General features: G+C 45.0%; 1 protein-coding gene across 1 annotated transcript in view; it reads left to right on the top strand.

The window, feature by feature from the left end:
• Positions 1–23,236, top strand: part of ftcd (formimidoyltransferase cyclodeaminase) — a gene marked incomplete at its 5' end in the record, with an annotated part of 67,250 nt that overhangs the window by 28,690 nt on the left and 15,324 nt on the right. The window contains 6 exons of the mRNA XM_084312650.1: positions 555–734; positions 3,916–4,053; positions 4,886–5,017; positions 8,685–8,746; positions 12,082–12,211; positions 20,800–20,961. Of these exons, the coding sequence (XP_084168776.1) occupies positions 555–734; positions 3,916–4,053; positions 4,886–5,017; positions 8,685–8,746; positions 12,082–12,211; positions 20,800–20,961 (804 nt within the window). The remainder of the gene's footprint in view (positions 1–554; positions 735–3,915; positions 4,054–4,885; positions 5,018–8,684; positions 8,747–12,081; positions 12,212–20,799; positions 20,962–23,236) is intronic.

The following is a 23,236-nucleotide window of genomic DNA, read 5'->3' as shown; positions in this document are numbered from 1 at the left end:
GATAAATGACATGCTGGTGCTCTAGTGCGACATCTAGTGGCTGAATGTTACCTATGGCACCTTTTAACTCAACTCAACTCAGACACAGACACCCAGACAGATACACACAGTCCCTCGTGGACACACTACATGAAGTATATTACATCTCCAGGATCTAAACAATGGTTAAAGGAAGTGCCAGAGAATTTGGCAATGGAAAAGCTAATCTACATACAAAAGGGAAAAACAGAACAATTTGAAAGGACATGGGCGACATTTATAAGGTTCTTGAAAGGTGTCCGTTTAAAGGAAAGAGGTATAGGAGAAAGGAGAGTTTAGGGACAGGAAAGGAAAACAGATGAATGTAGAGAGGCCGAAGAGGGTTTTTAATTTGTATGATTTCCTTTAATTCCTTTTACTGTATTACTTTTTATCTATTTTTTTATGGTTTATGTGAATGTCAATTTAAATTATAATTAGGGAATGGAGGGGGTTGATTGTATTTTTTTTGTCCTGTGTTTCTGTCTTATATGTATGAAAAAAATATCTGTTACTGACGGTAACCCCCTCCCCAGTTGAAGCGCGAGGAGTGGTCACCTGACTACGGCCCGGCCAGCTTCGTGGCCTGCTGGGGCGCCACGGTGACGGGAGCACGCAAGTTCCTCATCGCCTTCAACATCAACCTCCTCAGCACCAAGGAGCAGGCCCACAGGATCGCTCTGGACATCAGGGAGCAGGGCCGGGGCAAAGATCAAGTACACGGATTAAACACTCTCTTCTGACTTTTATATTCAATCAATTACTTCAACTGATTTATGTACTGATTTATAATACGTACACATTGTGCATTTTTGTAAATAATAATGATAATAATAATAAACGCGGGTGCTCCAGTAGCACACCATGTTACCGCGCTCGCGCGGGACTCCGTGCTGCGTCACGGATCTGGTTGACTCCGAGTTCGATTCCCGGACCCGCCGTCATTTGCCGAATGTCTCCCCCTGCTCTCTCTCCCGTTTCACCCTGCAACTGTCGGTCATGCTTGACCAGGAAAGCGATAAACGCTAAAAAAAATAAAGTTTAAAAAAGAAAAAATAATAATAAACGTAATTTGTACAGCACCTTTCATACAGACATTGCAGCTCAAAGTGCTTCTGTATGAGCCTCCTGAGATTGTGCTACAGTAAAAGAAATCTTTAAAAAGTAAAAGAGTAAAAGAGTAAAAAAGTACTAACACATTGTGTATCTTTTCAACACTTTTACACATGTTTGTTACGTTGTTTTTTGCAAAGAAACTGAATCTATTTTTAATTATTGATCTCCCAGTGCCTTGTATTAACCACACCAGTAGTAACACACCAAATAGTGTTCCTGGCTCCAAAGAAAAGGACAACGCTGATTTATTCACATCACAAAGGGCAACCATTCGGAATAGCTTGTTTAGGCCCGATAATCTGAAGAACTTCATTGGACAAGAATGAGGACGATGGCGCAGACTCGACCGCTAAATGAGGACGATGGCGCAGACTCGACCGCTAAATGAGGACGATGGCGCAGACTCGACCGCTAAATGAGGACGATGGCGCAGACTCCACCGCTAAATGAGGACGATGGCGCAGACTCCACCGCTAAATGAGGACGATGGCGCAGACTCCACCGCTAAATGAGGACGATGGCGCAGACTCCACCGCTAAATGAGGACGATGGCGCAGACTCCACCGCTAAATGAGGACGATGGCGCAGACTCCACCGCTAAATGAGGACGATGGCGCAGACTCCACCGCTAAATGAGGACGATGGCGCAGACTCCACCGCTAAATGACCGATTATCCCATGTAATTCTGTGTGGGTTGAGTCTGTGTGGTCCTCATTTTATTAATTTTTTTGATCCACTTTTTCTCCTCTTTTTTTATTTTTTCCTCCCATCCCAATTTGCCGTGCCAATTCTCCCCTCCCCTGTCTTGAACGTTGCTCGCATATGCCCCCCACTGGTCGGTTGTAGGGAGGATAGAAGCCTTGCATCACATGTCCCCTCCGATACATGTGGAGACAGCCTGTCACATCTTTTCACCTGCCAGCGCGGACTCTCATTGGCGAGGTGTAACGTGTGGGAGGCTCACACTACCCCCGCCATTTCCTGTCTCTGCTGTGCAGGCGTCCCCCAATCGACCTGTAGGAGTCGCTGTCCACAACGTCCAGATTACCACCCATCGACTTCCACCCGCTAACTCTGCCAATGAGTTAGTATGTTGGCCGGCCCAAGCCGGAGGCAACGCCGACAGCCGGAGTCGAACCCGGTGTCTCTTGCGTTGGTGACGAGCGCAATGTCCGCTGCGCCACCCATCCGCCCGTGGTCCTCATTTTATGTATTCCATTCACACTCTTTAAGTGTTAATTAAGGATCAACTTCACAACTTCTTTTTACTTTTTTACTGTATGAAGCACATTCTCAGGGGCTCATGCAGAACCAAGCATTGCACTGTAACGTACATGTACTTTATACATGACAAATAAAACAAAACTTGAAAACTTGAACTGCAAATAAATGGCCTAATCCAAAAGAATAATGAATTTATATGGTTCTTTGTTGCCAGGGTTCGTTGTCATGTAGGGGTGTAAAGGTACACGTATCCGTACCGAACCGCTTCAGTGTGTACCGTACCGTACCGAACGGCTGTTTTTTTCACAATCTAATATAATTATTATTATTTAAAAAAAAATTACAAGTCGATTATTAATTTCAATATAGAATATTCGTTGACAGCCCTACAAGTACAATTAGTTACTGCACACTGCATCACCCCTGAGTGGAACATGGAAAGCCAAACTTTCCCCCACTGTACCGAAAACCCGTACCGAACCTTGATTTCAAAACCGAGGTATGTACCGAACCGTGTTTTTTGTGTACCGTTACACCCCTATTGTCATGTGATAATAAACGTAATTTTCGGATGCCAAAACGTTATTGTAATGATGTGTTATGATGTAAATCAAGATTCGTGGTCCGAGGTATTAAGAATACAAACCGGAATACTGATATTGAAATGAACGTCAGAAAGATTAGGAGACCATTTCTAAAGTTCAATAGGATCGTTTATTACAATTTGGATCCATACAGTTAGTGGAATAAAAATGATAATTCCATTAGTAAAGAGTGAATGGAGAATGGAGAGAGGGGGTAGAGTAGAGGGGAGAGAAGGAGAGGAGAGAGGGTGAGATAGAGAGAGAACAGGGTACATACATTTTTATATCTCTCATAGACAAAGAGAGTCATATTACTTGATAGTATACATATTCAAACATGTAAATTCTGACTCGTAATCTTACGTTGATTGTACTTTATTGTCATTATATTTGCATACAACGAGATTTGGGACTCAAACTTAAGGTGCAGTAATAAAATCACAAGTAATAAAAGATAAACATAAAATACTATACAGAAACATTAAATGCTATACAATAAGACAATGTTACAGTCCTGTACAATATACAAAATAACAACAATATACAGAATAGCAATACACAAATAACAATCACAGTGTCAGACGGTAGTGGGTGGGTATTGCACTGTGGATATTGCACATCAGGATGTTGCACAGTGTGGGAGGAGGGGGACAGGTGAATTATTAGTGCATGTTAGAGTTCAGGGTGGTGATGGTTCTGGGGAAGAAACTGTCTCTGAGCCGGTTTGTTCTGACTGATGCACCTGTAACGCCTATCTCAACTATTTCCATATTAGTACAATCTTGGTCCAACCACATTGCTACATTACACACTGTATGTATATCATTTGGTTTACATTATACAGTACCAGTCTTACAGTGACTGGGAACACAGAGATAATAAGGCATTTTCAAATAAGGATGTGTGAATCATTTCCTCCTCCTTACAGTGATATGGTGTGTAAAGTTTGGACTGTAACCTTCTGCCCCCCAGCCAGGTCTACTGAAGAAGGTCCAGGGCATGGGCTGGTACCTGGAGGAGGCTAACCTGGCCCAGGTGTCCACCAACATCCTGGACTACGAGCTGACCCCCGTCCACACCGTCTACGAGGAGGTCTGCCGAGACGCGGAGGTCAGGGTCGGGGAGCAGCGTGGCCTTGGGGGTCTATCTTGCAGCCGTGTAATTGCCGGGATGGAAGAATTACTCCTATAACTATTGTAGAAAATGTCTTGTGATCAAATGATTGAGTGGTCAAAAACATTATTTATTATTTATTAAAAAAAAATAAACGTTGGCGGTCAGGTGGCGTAGCGGAGATTGCGTTCGTCACCAACTCCGGAGACGCTGGATTCGCCTGTTCGAATCCAGCTCACAGCTCCGGGGTTGTGACCAGCTTGGCTGGCCGTTCACACTAATACAATTGGCTGTATTAGAGGGTGGGAGAAGCTGGCGGGGTGGGTCCGGGTCGTTGTAAACAGCGACTCCTACAGTTCGGTCGGGGCGCCTGCTAAGCGCGGATAGGATCTAAGGGCGGTAGTGTGATCCTTCCACACGTTACACGCTCTCAGTGAGAGTCCGCGCTGCCAGGTGAAAAGAAGCGGTTGATTGGCTAGACGTGTGTCGGAGGAAGCACGTGATAGCCTCCACTCTCCCAGACCGACTGTGGGGGGTAGGGGGTAAGTGCACAGCGACCAGGAAGGGGATTGGGAATTGGCATAACGACTAACATTGGGATGGGAGAAAATCGGAGGAAAAAGGAGGGGGAAAAAGATCAATAAAAAAATAAAAAATAAAAAAAAATAAACGTTAATCGTGCATTACAAAAATAGTGGCGTTAAAATAATTGTGCATTAACGCGTTAATATCGCGTTAACTTTCACAGCCTTAAATATATATATATATAATTAATCGTCTCTTCCCCACGCATTGTATATTAATGGTCTCTCCCGGGTTCCCTACACAGGACCTGCACCTGCCCGTAGTGGGCTCCCAGATTGTGGGCCTGGTCCCGCTGAAGGCCGTACTGGACTGCGCCGACTTCTACATCCAGAGAGACCGGCTGTTCGTCATCGAGGAGGAGCACAAAGTCCGGCTGGTGAGCAGAACTGCGTGACGGGACGATGCTGTAGAGGTTTGAACACGAGACAACACAGCCTCATCAGAAAGAGGAGAGGAAGTAGTACTAATCGGCCACAGGAAAAATACATAATGTACGTTATGTTATAGCCATATGTGTAATATATTTACATTTCGTATCGGTAAAAGTCCAAAACAAACACTGTGACCGGGTGTCAAACAATCAATGATTGTGGTTGTGGGTGTGTGCTCCCACCACTAGACCCACCCACCCTGATACAAACAGCAATAGTATGATGATGGTTTGTTTTAGCATTTAATGGTTATGGTTAAGATAGAAAGTTAGGGTTATGGTTATGGTTAGGGTTTGGGTTAGGAGAAGTGTGTCTCGGTAGTCATGCTGTAAAGGCACTTTCCATGCGAGCACCCCGGTTTCGTTCCCTAGCAGGGGAACTCAAATGTTTTCTTAAAACGTTAAAAGTTTAAATTTTTTTATATGAAATATACATACTGATTTGTAATACGTACACATTGTACATTTTCGTAAACATGTCAATATATTACTTATTTGTAATACATACACATTGTACATTTTCGTAAACATGTCAATATATTACTTATTTGTAATACGTACACATTGTACATTTTCATAAATACATCAATATATTACTTATGGCTATAACATAATGTACAATATGTACCTTTTTTCTGTGGTCGATAAGTACTTTATTTACATATAAAGTAACATTACATTTAGTAATGAGTAATGTTACAGTGAGTGTAGAATGGATGAGTAATGGTACAGTGAGTGCAGAATGGATGAGTAATGTTACAGTGAGTGCAGAATGGATGAGTAATGTTACAGTGAGTGCAGAATGGATGAGTAATATTACAGTGAGTGCAGAATGGATGAGTAATGTTACAGTGATTGTAGAGTGGATGAGTAATGTCACAGTGAGTGCAGAATGGATGAGTAATGTTACAGTGATTGTAGAGTGGATGAGTAATGTTACAGTGAGTGCAGAATGGATGAGTAATGTTACAGTGAGTGCAGAATGGATGAGTAATGTTACAGTGAGTGCAGAATGGATGAGTTAGTGTTACAGTGAGTGCAGAATGGGTGAGTAATGTTACAGTGATTGTAGAATGGATGAGTTAGTGTTACAGTGAGTGTAGAATGGATGAGTTAGTGTTACAGTGAATGTAGAATGGATGAGTTAGTGTTACAGTGAGTGTAGAATGGATGAGTTAGTGTTACAGTGAGTGCAGAATGGATGAGTTAGTGTTACAGTGAGTGCAGAATGGATGAGTAATGTTACAGTGAGTGCAGAATGGATGAGTAATGTTACAGTGAGTGCAGAATGGATGAGTAATGTTACAGTGAGTGTAGAATGGATGAGTAATGTTACAGTGGGTGCAGAATGGATGAGTAATGTTACAGTGAGTGCAGAATGGATGAGTAATGTTACAGTGAGTGCAGAATGGATGAGTAATGTTACAGTGAGTGCAGAATGGATGAGTTAGTGTTACAGTGAGTGCAGAATGGATGAGTAATGTTACAGACAGTGAGTGCAGAATGGATGAGTAATGGTACAGTGAGTGCAGAATGGATGAGTAATATTACAGTGAGTGCAGAATGGATGAGTAATGTTACAGTGAGTGCAGAATGGATGAGTAATATTACAGTGAGTGCAGAATGGATGAGTAATGTTACAGTGATTGTAGAGTGGATGAGTAATGTCACAGTGAGTGCAGAATGGATGAGTAATGTTACAGTGATTGTAGAGTGGATGAGTAATGTTACAGTGAGTGCAGAATGGATGAGTAATGTTACAGTGAGTGCAGAATGGATGAGTAATGTTACAGTGAGTGCAGAATGGATGAGTAATGTTACAGTGAGTGCAGAATGGGTGAGTAATGTTACAGTGATTGTAGAATGGATGAGTTAGTGTTACAGTGAGTGTAGAATGGATGAGTTAGTGTTACAGTGAATGTAGAATGGATGAGTTAGTGTTACAGTGAGTGTAGAATGGATGAGTAATGTTACAGTGATTGTAGAGTGGATGAGTAATGTTACAGTGAGTGCAGAATGGATGAGTAATGTTACAGTGAGTGCAGAATGGATGAGTAATGTTACAGTGAGTGCAGAATGGATGAGTTAGTGTTACAGTGAGTGCAGAATGGATGAGTAATGTTACAGACAGTGAGTGCAGAATGGATGAGTAATGGTGCAGTGAGTGCAGAATGGATGAGTAATATTACAGTGAGTGCAGAATGGATGAGTAATGTTACAGTGAGTGCAGAATGGATGAGTAATGTTACAGTGATTGTAGAGTGGATGAGTAATGTTACAGTGAGTGCAGAATGGATGAGTAATGTTACAGTGAGTGCAGAATGGATGAGTAATGTTACAGTGAGTGCAGAATGGATGAGTAATGTTACAGTGAGTGCAGAATGGGTGAGTAATGTTACAGTGATTGTAGAATGGATGAGTTAGTGTTACAGTGAGTGTAGAATGGATGAGTTAGTGTTACAGTGAGTGTAGAATGGATGAGTTAGTGTTACAGTGAGTGTAGAATGGATGAGTTAGTGTTACAGTGAGTGCAGAATGGATGAGTTAGTGTTACAGTGAGTGCAGAATGGATGAGTAATGTTACAGTGAGTGCAGAATGGATGAGTAATGTTACAGTGAGTGCAGAATGGATGAGTAATGTTACAGTGAGTGTAGAATGGATGAGTAATGTTACAGTGGGTGCAGAATGGATGAGTAATGTTACAGTGAGTGCAGAATGGATGAGTAATGTTACAGTGAGTGCAGAATGGATGAGTAATGTTACAGTGAGTGCAGAATGGATGAGTTAGTGTTACAGTGAGTGCAGAATGGATGAGTAATGTTACAGTGAGTGCAGAATGGATGAGTAATGTTACAGTGAGTGCAGAATGGATGAGTTAGTGTTACAGTGAGTGCAGAATGGATGAGTAATGTCACAGTGAGTGTAGAATGGATGAGTAATGTTACAGTGAGTGCAGAATGGATGAGTAATGTTACAGTGAGTCCACATTGAGCAGCGTGATGCCCTGGGGAGAGAAGTCTATGCAGTCTTCATTCCATCCATGTAGACGCAACCACTGAATGTTTATTCCACACATTTCAAATTCGATTAGATTAAAATGTGTTGTCATTATACAGGACAAGTACAGTACAACAGAAAGAAGTTTGCATCCAACCAGAGTCCAAATGTAACAGTAAAGTGCAGTAGTAATATACAATGTACAGGTCATTAAACTGGAGTATATATAAGTGAGTACTACTGAGTAATAATGCTATTCTGAAGTATGTACAGTGTTATAGTATTATTATGTACAGTGATACAGATACAGGTATAAAGACACTGTGGTAGTAAAATTGGATAAGATGCAAATACACTCTTTAAAACATGCCTTTTTTATTCCACTTGTTAACCAGTAGAAATATCTCTCTCTCTCCCTCTCTCTCTCTCTCTCTCTCTCTCTCTCTCTCTCTCTCTCTCTCTCTCTCTCTCTCTCTCTCTCTCTCCCCTCTCTCTCTCTCTCTCTCTCTCTCTCTCTCTCTCTCTCTCTCTCTCTCTCTCTCTCTCTCTCTCTCTCTCTCTCTCTCTCTCTCTCTCTCTCTCTCTCTCTCTCTCTCTCTCTCTCTCTCTCCTCAGGTAATCAGTAAACTTGGTCTTGATTCTCTTGGGCCATTCAACCCTAAGGAAAGGATCATAGAGTGAGTGGACATAACGTAAACAAACGTGGCACTTTTAGTACAGCTAAATCTATACTTTATAGTATAGTATAGTATCTGTCCATTCTCATTGTCAATTGAGTCCATAAACCGTCCCTTCAAAATGGCTTAAAGAAAAAAAAATGCATCAATAGGTTCTCATTTTATGGTACGGGATTTGGTCTAGTATATTTTCTGGAAGGCTAGATAAATGGCTAATAGCTGCTAACTCAAACTGCATATGATCGGGACTGTCCCAAAGCATGTATGCATGAAATAACCGTGTTCGTCTAACTAGCCACATACGCTGGATGCGTTGAGCGCCAATAACAAGTATACTCGTTTTTAGATCCTTTTTTCTTTTTTTCGATTTTAATATTCTATAGTCTATACAGTCTCACGGACCTCTGTGTATCATTGGGACTCATTCTGAGACCTCGAGATTGCAATGCCGGCCGAATCCTGCTAGGTGGCAGTATCGCCTACCCTTTGAAACCGTATTTCACACTGTGTGTTACATTTTATATGGTCTGGGTGGAGAATTTGGACCCGGTCAAGTGAAATGCTTAATTCGAGCCACTTGGAACGTGTCCAGCACACTTGATGCATAGTTTGTCCAATTTCATGTCAGGGACCCGATGGACATCAATACTGGAAATCGCGATCAGACAATTGGAATATTCATTTTGGAATACCTCCTAGCAAAGGTAAGGACTATATGACGTCAATCCTACTTTGATCCTACAATGATTTCACATCGATCGCAACGATCATATGTCACGAAAGCGGACGCTAGAGAGCAGAGATGGGGACAAGCTATGGCGCTGAATGAGTTAAACAATGCAATACTGTTTTGTAAACACTGTGATACTGTTTTGTAAAACAACGTGATACTGTTTCTTAACACATTGACCGCCAGCAGCAGGGGGCGCTGATCCCCTTTCATCACCAGGTCTTTATTCAATGGATATAGTTTTAGACTGCGACACACATTCAAATATATCTTATATTATATCTATGGGTCTAATAACGCCGTCGAGTCTCAGTGAGTTGCTTCCAGTCAACATGCCGGAGACAGATTGTTTTTTCATCCGTACATTTCCGTTTATACCGTTTTGAATAGAGTATGGTTTGGGTGCTTTTCAGTAATTCCAGGAAAAAGACGAGAAAAAGGCATTTTACTGTAATCCAGTCATCACGTTGTAATTTCTCGGCTGATTATCTAATCATCCTGAAATCAACGCTAGATTATCATTATTATGTCTCCTCGTGCATACATGAAATGACCGTCGTAGCGGGGCGCTCGCCCCCCCCCCCCCCCCCCCACCGCAACCAACGGTAAACAGCCATACATGGTCCTGTTATGGTTTGTAACCGACCCCAATCGCACAACACAAGACAGGTATGAGAGTAAGCCAAAACAGGGCATTTATTCATTACAAAACAAAAGGCGGCACTGTCCCTTTAAGGGAGAACACAAAAACACAGGAGTCAAAGAAAATAGGGAAAATGCGGCACTGTGCCTTTAAGAGGCGAACAGGCTAAGGGGCTAAGGCTAAGGGACAGGGCCAGGGCAAAATGGCAGGGCAGGACCAGGGGCATTGGAGAGGGGGAACAGGGACAGAGGCCCGGGGAGGCGGGCTGGGGACAGGGACAGAGAAACAGGGTTAAGGCCTTGGACAGGGCGAGGGCCAGAGGAGAGTAGACAGGGAAAGTCCAAAGGTGGGGGCTGGTGAGGTGAGGAGACAGGGAATTAAAGGTCCAGGGAACAGGCGAAACCTCACAGGTCCACACAGATAGCTGCGATCGTGGTAGAAATAAATGTCAGATCAACGATCAAATTTAGATATAATGTTCTTACCTTGTATCTGATGTAATGCAAAAGAAATAATCCAAATATCTGATCGCAATTCCAAATAATGCTCGTGGAGTTCCGTACCACACTACCGACAGTTTCACAATGACGGGCGGGCAGAGTTACTGTTCGATGCCATCAATGTATAGAACTGGCTCGCCTGAGTATTTAAACCCCGCCCGCCTGGCTCAGATCGGCTCCTAAAACACACCAGCCCATTTTCAATGAGATATGACACTGTTTTGTAAACTACGTGATATTGTTTTGTAAACTATGTGACACTGTTTTGTAAACTATGTGATATTGTTTTGTAAACTACGTGATACTGTTTTGTAAACTACGTGATATTATTTTGTAAACTACGTGATATTGTTTTGTAAACTACGTGATACTGTTTTGTAAACTACGTGATACTGTTTTGTAAACTACGTGATATTGTTTTGTAAACTACGTGACACTGTTTTGTAAACTACGTGATATTGTTTTGTAAACTATATGACACTGTTTTGTAAACTACGTGATATTGTTTTGTAAACTATATGACACTGTTTTGTAAACTACGTGATATTGTTTTGTAAACTATGTGACACTGTTTTGTAAACTATGTGATATTGTTTTGTAAACTACGTGATACTGTTTTCTAAACTACGTGATATTGTTTTGTAAACTACATGATATTGTTTTGTAAACTACGTGATACTGTTTGTAAACTACATGATATTGTTTTGTAAACTACGTGATACTGTTTTGTAAACTACGTGATCCTATTTTGTAAACTACGTGATATTGTTTTGTAAACTACGTGACACTGTTTTGTAAACTACGTGATACTGTTTTTATTACGTGATACTGTTTTGTAAACTACGTGATATTGTTTTGTAAACTATGTGATATTATTTTGTAAACTATGTGATATTGTTTTGTTTTGTAAATTATGTGATATTGTTTTGTAAACTACGTGATACTGTTTTGTAAACGGCGTGATACTGTTTTGTAAACTACGTGATATTGTTTTGTAAACTACGTGATATTGTTTTGTAAACTATGTGATACTGTTTTGTAAACTACGTGATACTGTTTTGTGAACTACGTGATATTGTTTTGTAAACTACATGATACTGTTTTGTAAACTATATTGTTTTGTAAACTACGTGATACTGTTTTGTAAACTACGTGATATTGTTTTGTAAACTACGTGACACTGTTTTGTAAACTACGTGATATTGTTTTGTAAACTACGTGATACTGTTTTGTAAACTACGTGATATTGTTTTGTAAACTACGTGACACTGTTTTGTAAACTACGTGATATTGTTTTGTAAACTACGTGATACTGTTTTGTAAACTACGTGATACTGTTTTGTAAACTACGTGATATTGTTTTGTAAACTACGTGATACTGTTTTGTAAACTACGTGATACTGTTTTGTAAACTACGTGATACTGTTTTGTAAACACTGTGATACTTTCCTGTCTCTGCCAGGTATATGGTGGAGAGGACACAGGAGAACAAGGGGCTGGTGTCTCTGTCCCTGCAGCAGTTTGTCCATAGTGTGGGGGCCAGAACAGCGGCCCCTGGAGGCGGGTCCGTGTCTGCTGCTGTGGCTGCTATGGTATTATTGACCCAATCGTCCAACCTCTGACCTCATCTGATACACAAGGACAAGATTGAGAACACTGAAGAACACTGGTTATTATTATCTGTTGTGAAGGATCAGATTAAACCGAATATGTATATTTATTTATATATATATATTTAATTGTATTTGTATATCGCTTGATATCCCCTGTATATTCCTTGTACAATATGCATTGAATATCCCTTTAGTCTACTAAACAGCCCATAATAGTTTCATTCTACCATTGGACGAGAACCTGGCGCCAGGTTGCCATACCCCTAGGTCCAAGTTCAATCGTGCCGCCTAACATGTCGTGGCAAGCCCCGGTTCCGCGCAGGAATATGTCGGGCGAAATACGAATGGTACTATTTGTTCATAGCGCATATATATATGGCGCAAGTAAAGTAGAACTTTCTTTTAGTCCAGTTCTTCACCCTCCAACAGAGTGACAGACGCAAAGCCTCCCCACGACGCACGTGCGGTGTAGTAAGGCCTACTTGGCCCCAGAATAGGCATTGAGATATCGTGTAGATTAATAGTTGAATAGTCATAGTTTGGCACTATACCGTCGAGTTGGACGTATTCTATTAAGCTAATAATAGTCTATTTATGTATGGTGCATCGTTCGGTTAGAGTTCTAAAGTTATCAGTACCCCCATCGTTCCTGACGTTATCTGGACGCTTAACCAGGCTGGTCAGACCCCTAGTGGTGGTTGCATCCGAGGAGCTCCGGGCCAAGAGCGACTGGACCTGTATATTGGATTACTCTACCCGGACGACGGCGAGCCTTCCACGGCTTGGATTATGCTTTGTGTGCTTTGATTATTCCATGGATAAAGGCCAACACTGCGGAGTGTTGGAACTACCCCCCGGAGAGGACTCCAGGTGAGACGGCGCTCGACACCAGTGAGGTCGCCTCACGTCTCTCCGTTGTGGACCGGCAGCTACCGTCCACAGAGGGTCCAGCTGTATTCGTCTGCGGTCCGAGGTTCTGTGGGCACCGTGTCCAAGACTTTGGATTCTCCCAAGACACCGTCGGCCAGATGGGATACCGCCAGCGGCTTCTCTAACCCCCCCCTCCTACTGTCTTACAACCAGCGTGACCCCCCCCCCCCCCTTAGTGTATCCAGCTATAATCATTTAAGTACCATCGCTATCGTTTCCTAAATATTCCAGGTTGTATACTTACTCCCTGCGTAACCAGAGAGTGGACATTCAATGTTGATTTACCTACGAATACTCATTTGCCATAAAAGTGCATATTTCATATTTCAAATCATAAATGTAATTAAGTGATCGTTGTATACACCTTTTGCTGTATTAAACCTTCGATTTGGTACATTTGTGTGGATTCGTTTCATCAGGTGGGAAAGTGTTCATCATACTTATATCTTGTACTGGGTGGCCAGAAGTTAAAGTACATGAGGTAGTGGTATTAAATATCATATCTAACAATACAGTCAGGGAATTGTACCCCTCAGTTACAATTGGTCCTTCGAGCCGGATGGTAACTAGTGTAATATTAATATAGTGTTATTAATATCGAAATGGCCTATGATGAACACTCCACGAAACGATCCTCCTAACCTAGAACGCCCGCGGCGCAGACGACAGACACCTCAGTACTTAGAGGCTTACACTGTCAGTCAACTACCTAGCCTTCGACAAACGGTAAACGCGGTAGAAGTAGAAAGTAAAATTATGTCTGACCTTAACGACCAGGTTTCCCCGACCACAGAGGCCCTAGTAGGTCCTAATGTAACTGACCAAGCTCACGGTGGGGACCAGGAGGGAATTGACATGCCTTTACCCCCCGCCACTACCCAAGAAGTAGTCCCCGACCAGCCCCGGGAGGAAGACAACCCTACAGAGAGAGAACTCTGCACGGAAGAAGAGGAGGAGAGCGCCGAGGAACTAGAGCTCCAGGACTCCCCAACGAGTACCCCCAGGAGCGGCTCACGCAGGAGCGGCTCACCTCCACAACCGCCTTCCCCCAGAGAAGCGGCGAGGATGCTACAACAGGCGTTCCTCGTCCGCCTGACAGCCTCTACCGAACGCGATCGACTTCAGGGTGAACGCGATCGTCTCCAAGCACAGACGCTTAGCGAGCACGAACATTTTACCATTAAAAGAGAACGCCTCCAAGCGCAGCGACGGAGCGAAGAAGAGCGCATACGCCGGGAGATGAGACGCCTTCAGACGGAAATTAATATGGTAAGAGACCGGGCCGCAGCAGAGCGCGCCGCCGCCGCAGCAGAGCGCGCCGCCGCAGAAGCCCAGCGCGCCGCTGACGGTGCCCAAAGACAAGCAGAGCGCGCCGCCGCCGAAGCCCAGCGCGTCGCTGACTATGCCCGAAGAGAAGCAGAGCGCGCCGCAGCCGAAGCCCAGCGCGCCGCTGACTATGCCCAAAGAGAAGCAGAGCGCAACATCGATCTCATCCAGCGCCAAGCCGAGCGCGACAGACTACAAGCCGAGCGCGACAAGTTAATGGCGCAGATAAGGAAGCGGCTGATGATCCCCAGGGCAACACCCTCTCCCTCCACCAGGGGTTCAAGGAACTCGTCGAGACAACAGTCAAGAGCAGCGCCTCCTAAACGAGCAAGCGACCCTGAACTTGACCAACAGACAAAGCCTATACCCCCCGCAGACCCCCTTCCCAGACCGGTCCAAGCGAGACCCAGCTACAAGGAAGGAGCGGCATACACTGCGGAGAAGCAAGATAAACGATTACAGGATCTGGAAGATCTGATAGAGGAAGAAGAGGGAGAGGAGGAGAACCAAGCCCGACGACAGCACAGTACTCCACCGGACCAGGAGGTCCCATACAGTCCAGGCTATAACCCCGCGGCGCTGCGCTACAGACCCCCGACTCTATTCACGGGTGAGCACGACGCACGACCAGCCCCGAGGAATAGCACCTGGACCAGCTGGCTATGGTGCCCTGCCGGTACCAGCCCACAGAGAGACCAAGAGGACCCAGCAGCAGATGAAGAGGTCCAACACAGTGTGAAGAACAGTTTCTACGTGGACAACTGTTTACAAAGCGTCTCGACTCAAGAAGAAGCCGAGGCTCTCCTAATCAAGTTACGCGCCTCCCTGATCAAAGGCGGCTTTGATCTCAGGCAGTGGGCCAGCAGTGACCCGCACGTATTGCGCAGCCTCTCCTCCGCGGACAAGGCTGCCAGCAGCGAGACCTGGATGGCGACAATCCCAGGAGAAGCCCAAGAAATGACACTAGGACTAGTCTGGCGCTTCAAAACAGACTCGCTCCACTATAGACACAAACCCTTGGCTCCAGAGCAGAGAAGGTCGGCGGCGATACCGACCACCAGACGGAGTGTGTACAGAACACTCGCCAGACAATATGACCCGTTGGGATGTATTCTACCTTACACCACCAGGGCAAAGATGATTGTACGAGCACTATGGGACAAGGACCAGGGCTGGGACGACCCAATACCCGCACACCTTGCCTCAACATGGAGAGAGTGGGAGACGGAACTCCGCTCACTCCCAGGTGTCAATATACGCCGCAGCTACTTCCCATCCACAGTGAGGCCAGAGACATGCGAGATTGAGCTACACGTCTTCAGCGACGCCTCCGAAGTAGCCTACGGATCGGTGGCCTACTTGCGTGCCCAAGAGATGGGAGGAAAGATACACACTGCTTTCATCCTGGCCCGCTCAAGAATAGCCCCACGTAAGCAACAATCTATCCCACGTCTAGAGCTCTGCGCAGCCCTCGCAGGAGCGCATCTAGCCACGTTAATCCAACGTGAACTCACCATTCCGGTGCATAGAACAATCTTGTGGTCAGATTCCACGACAGTACTCACATGGATCAAGTCTGATTCATGCAGATACAAAGTCTTCGTGGGAGTCAGAGTCACCGAGATTCAAGAGTTAACAGAAGAAGCAAGCTGGCGGTATGTGGACACCAAACACAACCCAGCTGACGTCATCACCCGGGGAATGTCTCTGGATGACCTAACCCATCGCAACATCTACAGTGACGGACCAGCATTCCTCAAGCTCCCGGAAGGAGATTGGCCTACGCCCACCCCGAGGGAAGCAAGTAACGAGGAGGCTGAGAACAAGAAACCTATGTTCTGTGGACTGAGCACTGTCGCCTCCACAGACCCCAACATAGATGACTGCATTACCCTAGAGAGTGCGCAACAAAGAACATTCCTGCGGCACCACCCAGAGATTCAGTCCACCACTGACATGTCAGCAGCTGACTACGAAGAAGCAGAACTTCTTCTACTACAACGAGCCCAGAGAGACTCGTTCCCCGATGAGCTAGACTGTCTACAGGGAGGAAACCCCGTCCCATCAGCCAGCAGACTGATTCACCTGGCACCAGAGAGTGACGCCCATAATCTCATCAGAGTGGGTGGTCGCCTGCGGAGAGCCCCCGATCTACCAGATGACATTAAGCACCCGATCGTCTTGAACAGCCGACACAAGGTCACAGAGCTGATCATAAAGAAATACGACGAGGATGTACACCACGCAGGAGCAGAGAGAGTCTTCGCAGAGATCAGACGTCGTTATTGGATATTGCAAGGGAGAGAAGCAGTACGGCGCTTCCAGCGAACCTGTCTAGACTGCCGTAAGTGGCGCGCGCAGCCCAGCATACCACGGATGGCTGACTTACCCCCCTGTCGCCTCCGAATCGGCGACAAGCCATTCCACTCCACAGGCATGGACTGCTTTGGCCCGTTGTATATAAAGAGAGGAAGAGGCACCGAGAAGCGGTGGGGTATTGTATTCAAATGCATGACCACCAGAGCGATACATATCGAGCTCCTTCCGACCATGAGCACAGACTCATTCCTTATGGCCTTCCGGAGATTCACATCACGGAAAGGAAAACCGTCTACATTGTTGTCTGATCACGGGACCAACTTCAAAGGCGGAGAAAGAGAGCTGAGAGAGAGCTTCCAAGCTATGGGCCCAGAACTTAAGACCCACCTCGCTCCAGCCCAGATTGACTTCCAGTTTAATCCCCCGAACGCACCCCACTTCGGTGGAACCTGGGAACGAGAAGTACGTTCTATAAAGACAGCCCTGTACGCCGTACTCGGAGCCCAGACTGTGGCGGAGGAAGTCCTAATGACAGTCCTCACGGAGATCGAGGGAGTATTGAACTCAAAGCCCCTCGGTTACGTCTCCAGTGATGTAGCAGATGTCGACCCAGTCACCCCCAACACAGTCCTAATGGGGCGGCTGGACCCCGCGCTACCCCAGACAATGTACAGGCCTGAAGAAGCGAACGGCCGAAGAATGTGGAGGTACAGCCAAGTACTAGCTGACAAGTTTTGGAGCAGCTTCCTACTTCACTACCTACCGTCTCTACAGACCCGCCAGAAGTGGGTAAAAGAGAGAGACAATTTGACAGAAGGAACAGTCGTCATGATTATTGACCAGTCACTACCCAGAGCTATGTGGCCGGCTGGCCGCGTAAGCAAAGTGATCACCGGTGCCGATGGCAAGGTCCGAGCAGCTGAAGTACTCGTCCAAGGGCGCACTTACACACGTCCCGTGGCGAGGCTCATAGAACTGCCCCGACTCCCAGATACTATCGATGATGACCATGACCCCATGACTTTGTGAGTTGACTGACCCTTACAGCGGACCTTGAGTGGTAGACAGTGCGGTTAATCTGTCTCTGCTTAGCTAATTAGGTGGGACTAATTAGGGGGCGGCTGTTGTGAAGGATCAGATTAAACCGAATATGTATATTTATTTATATATATATATTTAATTGTATTTGTATATCGCTTGATATCCCCTGTATATTCCTTGTACAATATGCATTGAATATCCCTTTAGTCTACTAAACAGCCCATAATAGTTTCATTCTACCATTGGACGAGAACCTGGCGCCAGGTTGCCATACCCCTAGGTCCAAGTTCAATCGTGCCGCCTAACATGTCGTGGCAAGCCCCGGTTCCGCGCAGTAGAACTTTCTTTTAGTCCAGTTCTTCACCCTCCAACAGAGTGACAGACGCAAAGCCTCCCCACGACGCACGTGCGGTGTAGTAAGGCCTACTTGGCCCCAGAATAGGCATTGAGATATCGTGTAGATTAATAGTTGAATAGTCATAGTTTGGCACTATACCGTCGAGTTGGACGTATTCTATTAAGCTAATAATAGTCTATTTATGTATGGTGCATCGTTCGGTTAGAGTTCTAAAGTTATCAGTACCCCCATCGTTCCTGACGTTATCTGGACGCTTAACCAGGCTGGTCAGACCCCTAGTGGTGGTTGCATCCGAGAAGCTCCGGGCCAAGAGCGACTGGACCTGTATATTGGATTACTCTACCCGGACGACGGCGAGCCTTCCACGGCTTGGATTATGCTTTGTGTGCTTTGATTATTCCATGGATAAAGGCCAACACTGCGGAGTGTTGGAACTACCCCCCGAGAGGACTCCAGGTGAGACGGCGCTCGACACCAGTGAGGTCGCCTCACGTCTCTCCGTTGTGGACCGGCAGCTACCGTCCACAGAGGGTCCAGCTGTATTCGTCTGCGGTCCGAGGTTCTGTGGGCACCGTGTCCAAGACTTTGGATTCTCCCAAGACACCGTCGGCCAGATGGGATACCGCCAGCGGCTTCTCTAACCCCCCCCTCCTACTGTCTTACAACCAGCGGGACCCCCCCCCCCCTTAGTGTATCCAGCTATAATCATTTAAGTACCATCGCTATCGTTTCCTAAATATTCCAGGTTGTATACTTACTCCCTGCGTAACCAGAGAGTGGACATTCAATGTTGATTTACCTACGAATACTCATTTGCCATAAAAGTGCATATTTCATATTTCAAATCATAAATGTAATTAAGTGATCGTTGTATACACCTTTTGCTGTATTAAACCTTCGATTTGGTACATTTGTGTGGATTCGTTTCATCAGGTGGGAAAGTGTTCATCATACTTATATCTTGTACTGGGTGGCCAGAAGTTAAAGTACATGAGGTAGTGGTATTAAATATCATATCTAACAATACAGTCAGGGAATTGTACCCCTCAGTTACATTATCGATTAGTCAGGCTGTGTAGAGAGATCAAAAGAGCTAGATCAAAAGAGAACTAGATAAAAAAAGAGCTAGATCTAAAGAGTAAAATCAAAACAGAGCTAGATCAAGAGAGAGCTAGATCAAAAGAGAGCTAGATCAAAAGAGAGCTAGATCAAAAGAGAGCTAGATCAAAAGAGAGCTAGATCAAAAGAGAACTAGATAAAACAGAGCTAGATCAAAAGAGCTAGATCAAAAGACTGCTAGATCAAAAGAGAGCTATATCAAAAGAGAGCTATATCAAAAGAGAACTATATCAAAAGAGAGCTAGATCAAACACGCACCTGGAAAAGCCGCGCAGCTCAGTTAGGATTATGTTCTTCGACTTCTCCAGTGCCTTCGACACCATCCAGCCATCACTGCTACCGGAGAAGCTCTCCGTGATGCAGCTGGAGCACGGTTTGGTGGCCTGGATCATCAGGGGGAGGAGGTGGAGGTGGTGGAGTCATATAAGTTCCTTGGGGTACACCTGAACAATAAACTGGACTGGTCGTACAACATGGAGGAAGGGACAGAGCAGGCTGTTCTTCCTGAGGAGACTCAGGTCCTTCAATGTTTGCAATAGACTGCTGCAGTCATTCTATCAGTCTGTAGTGGCCAGCGTCCTCTTCTATGCTGTGGCATGCTGGGGAGGCTACATCAACTCGAGGGACACCAACAAACTGAACAAGCTGGTGAGGAAGGCTAGCTCCGTGGTGGGAGTCGAGCAGGTCAGACTAGAGGTGATGGTAGAGAGGGGGATGAGAAGGAAGCTGGCTGTAATCCTGGAGAATCCCTCCCACCTCCTCTACAACGAGCTAGTCAAGATGAGAAGCACATTCAGTCACAGACTCATACCCCCCCAACACTCAACTAACCGCCTCGGCCAGTCCTTCATACCAGCGGCCATCAGGCTCCACAACAGTGGGCAGGGACTGCTGCCAGACATCCAACTACAACTACTAGGAACCTAAAAAGGACAATAACACTACCGTATGCATACTGCACCTTATGTGAATACATGTATATTTCAGTTAGTTAGTTAGTTAGTTAGTTAATTATATTGACTTGTTATATTGTTTACTTTACACTGCTTGTTTTTACTACCTGTACCTCCCCAAAAGATCAAAAGAGGTTTTCTCATTACGCTACGAATTCCTCATGAGAACACATTGAGATCAGTGGAAAGGTACATGTGAAGATGTGAGAATTTGAATGTGTGCACGTGTGTTCATTCATACACTACACTTCATCTGTGTGTGTGTGTGTGTGTGTGTGTGTGTGTGTGTGTGTGTGTTTGTGTTTGTGCGTGTGTGCCTATGAGTATACTATGTAAGAGTGTTTGTTTATGTGTGAATGTGTGCACATTTGTGTGTGTACCTGTGTGTGTACCTGTGTGTGTGTGTGTGTGTGTGTGTGTGTGTGTGTGTGTGTGTGTGTGTGTGTGTGTGTGTGTGTGTGTGTGTGTGTGTGTGTGTGTGTGTGTGTGTGTGTGTGTGTGTGTGTGTGTGTGTGTTGTAGGGGGCTGCTCTGGGCGCCATGGTGGGTCAGATGACTTATGGTAAAAAGCAGTTTGACAACTTGGATGCGGTGATGAGGAGACTCATCCCTCCCTTCCACCAGGCCACGGAACAGCTGCTGGCCATGGTGGACGCAGACTCCAACGCCTTCAGCAGCTACATGGTGAGCAGAACCCGCCGCTTGAGCGCGACCGACTCGTCCGTAGGTTACGGTTCCTCGTCCGTAGGTTACGGTACCTCGTCCGTAGGTTACGGTTCCTCGTCCGTAGGTTACGGTTCCTCGTAGAGGAAAAGTCTAGAGCAGGGGTTCTCAAACTTTTTTTTATACCACAACCCCATTTTATTCAGGATTTTATTTTTGGCGACCCCACACTTAATGTATCGTGTAATTTCAACGTGGAATTAAGGACTATCAAAATAAAAGCACACGTTGTTGAACTTCATGCATATTTATTAGACATTTATTAGACATTTTATTACAGTACTATGGTCCGCCTTCTTCCACCTCAGAACCATTTCCCGCCTCCGCCCCTCACTCTCCGACACCTCAGCGGAAACACTCTTTCACGCCTTCATCACTTCCCGCCTCGACTACTGTAACGGAATCCTTCTTGGTGCTTCCAAGAAGGTTCTGGGTCGCTTACAGTACGTCAAAAACTCTGCTGTGAGGGTCCTCACGCGCACCAAACCCTGGCAGCACATCACCCCCACCCTGCAAAAACTCCACTGGCTGCGTGTAGCTTAATGCCAGCGGAAGAGTGCAAGAGCGCTTCCGCATTCTTCGCCGCGCATGCGCATGAGGTCCTCGCTTAGTTCAGACGCCCCATTCAACACGGTGAATCCCAAACTCGAAACTCCGTTAAGCTCCAGAGAGAGAGGCTGAAAACCGCCAGTTCTTGCCCGACGGATGGGAGCCGAATCGCGGATCCGAGTTTTCTGATGAATAACCCCAAAACATGGAGGTTGCGAACGGCGCCGGCTTCGCTGACCAGAGCTCTCTCAGATTCAAAGTTTTAATCGCAGCCTGGAACATACATGTTTCGGAACCAATGTGTAACTAGACAGTTACAATATAACATTTATATTAATTAACCCAGTTAATGCCTTAAGAGAAAGAGTCTGGTGGTCAATTACTACGGAAATGTTGTGTCTTACTAATAATAACTAATTCCGCGGTCAATAGAAGACACTAGACAGTTACAATATAACATTTATATTAATTAACCCAGTTAATGCCTTAAGAGAAAGAGTCTGGTGGTCAATTACTACGGAAATGTTGTGTCTTACTAATAATAACTACCCAATAATAACCACTTCATCCAATTGGACAGCACCTTGCTTCCTTTTTTTTATCTTATTTGTTTTTACTATAGGTTGTTACTATAGGTACACATATATTAATTTTTTTCTCTCCAAATTTTTATTTACCCTTTCTTTTATATAGCTTCTCTCTCCTTGTACAGTGGCCTTGAGTCTGAGAAAGGCGCTTCTCTCTTCAAATCCAATTTATTATTATTATTATTATGTTATCAATACACTTAATTTTTTATTAAATTTTTTGCCAATGCGTGACCCCACTGTCACCTACCCACAATCCCACTTTGGGTTGCGACCCGTAGTTTGAGAACCGCTGGTCTATAGAGGAATAATAACAAATAAAGCAGGAAGGAGATATTGTGAAATGAAACCAACACTTTCGCGGCCACTGGGATGAGTCTAATTAATCTCAAGAGGACCGGGAAATGTAAACAGACGTAGGGCTGTTTGTAGAGCTAAATCTATACTTTATACTTTATAGTATTGCTATCCGTCCATTCTCATTGTGAATTGAGACCATAAACCGTCCCTTCAAAATGGCTTAAAGAAAAAAATAAATCATCAATACGTTCTCATTTTATAGCGCCATGAATATAAGCATTATACCGGATTTGGTCTAGTATATTTCCTGGAAGCCGAGATAATGGGCTAATAGCTAATAACGTTAAATCCAATGGCATTTCGGTTATAGATACGCTCAAGTTAAAACTCAAACTGCATATGATCGGCACAATCCTCATGCATGTATGCATGAAAGGGGGGGGGGCGGGGGACGTCGTTTCTGATTATTGATTACCAATAACCGCGTTAGCCTCATTAGCCTCATAGGCCGAACGCCTGGATGGCTATCAAAACAAGGCCCGATCGGGATGTACTTTACGTGAAAAAGATCTTACCGTGGTCCGGTGGGATCCCCCCGAGCATTTCCCCGTTATCGATCGCCATCTGGTAGATCGATATGTCCATTGGCTGATGATAAATCCCCTTATTGCATGGTGAAATCTGCGATGCAAAACGTAATCCAAGCTACAGGCTGCAGATCCAGAATCGAGCTAACATAAAACTCCATTGAAAGTAAAAAATAAATAGTCCACCGTTCGGCCACAGGGAACACTGCATTA

The sequence above is a fragment of the Notolepis coatsorum genome (assembly GCF_963971535.1).
Source record: "Notolepis coatsorum genome assembly, chromosome: 1".
Taxonomy (NCBI): domain Eukaryota; kingdom Metazoa; phylum Chordata; class Actinopteri; order Aulopiformes; family Paralepididae; genus Notolepis; species Notolepis coatsorum.
Note: the sequence above shows the minus strand (reverse complement) of the source record. Positions and strands in the feature narration are given on the sequence as shown.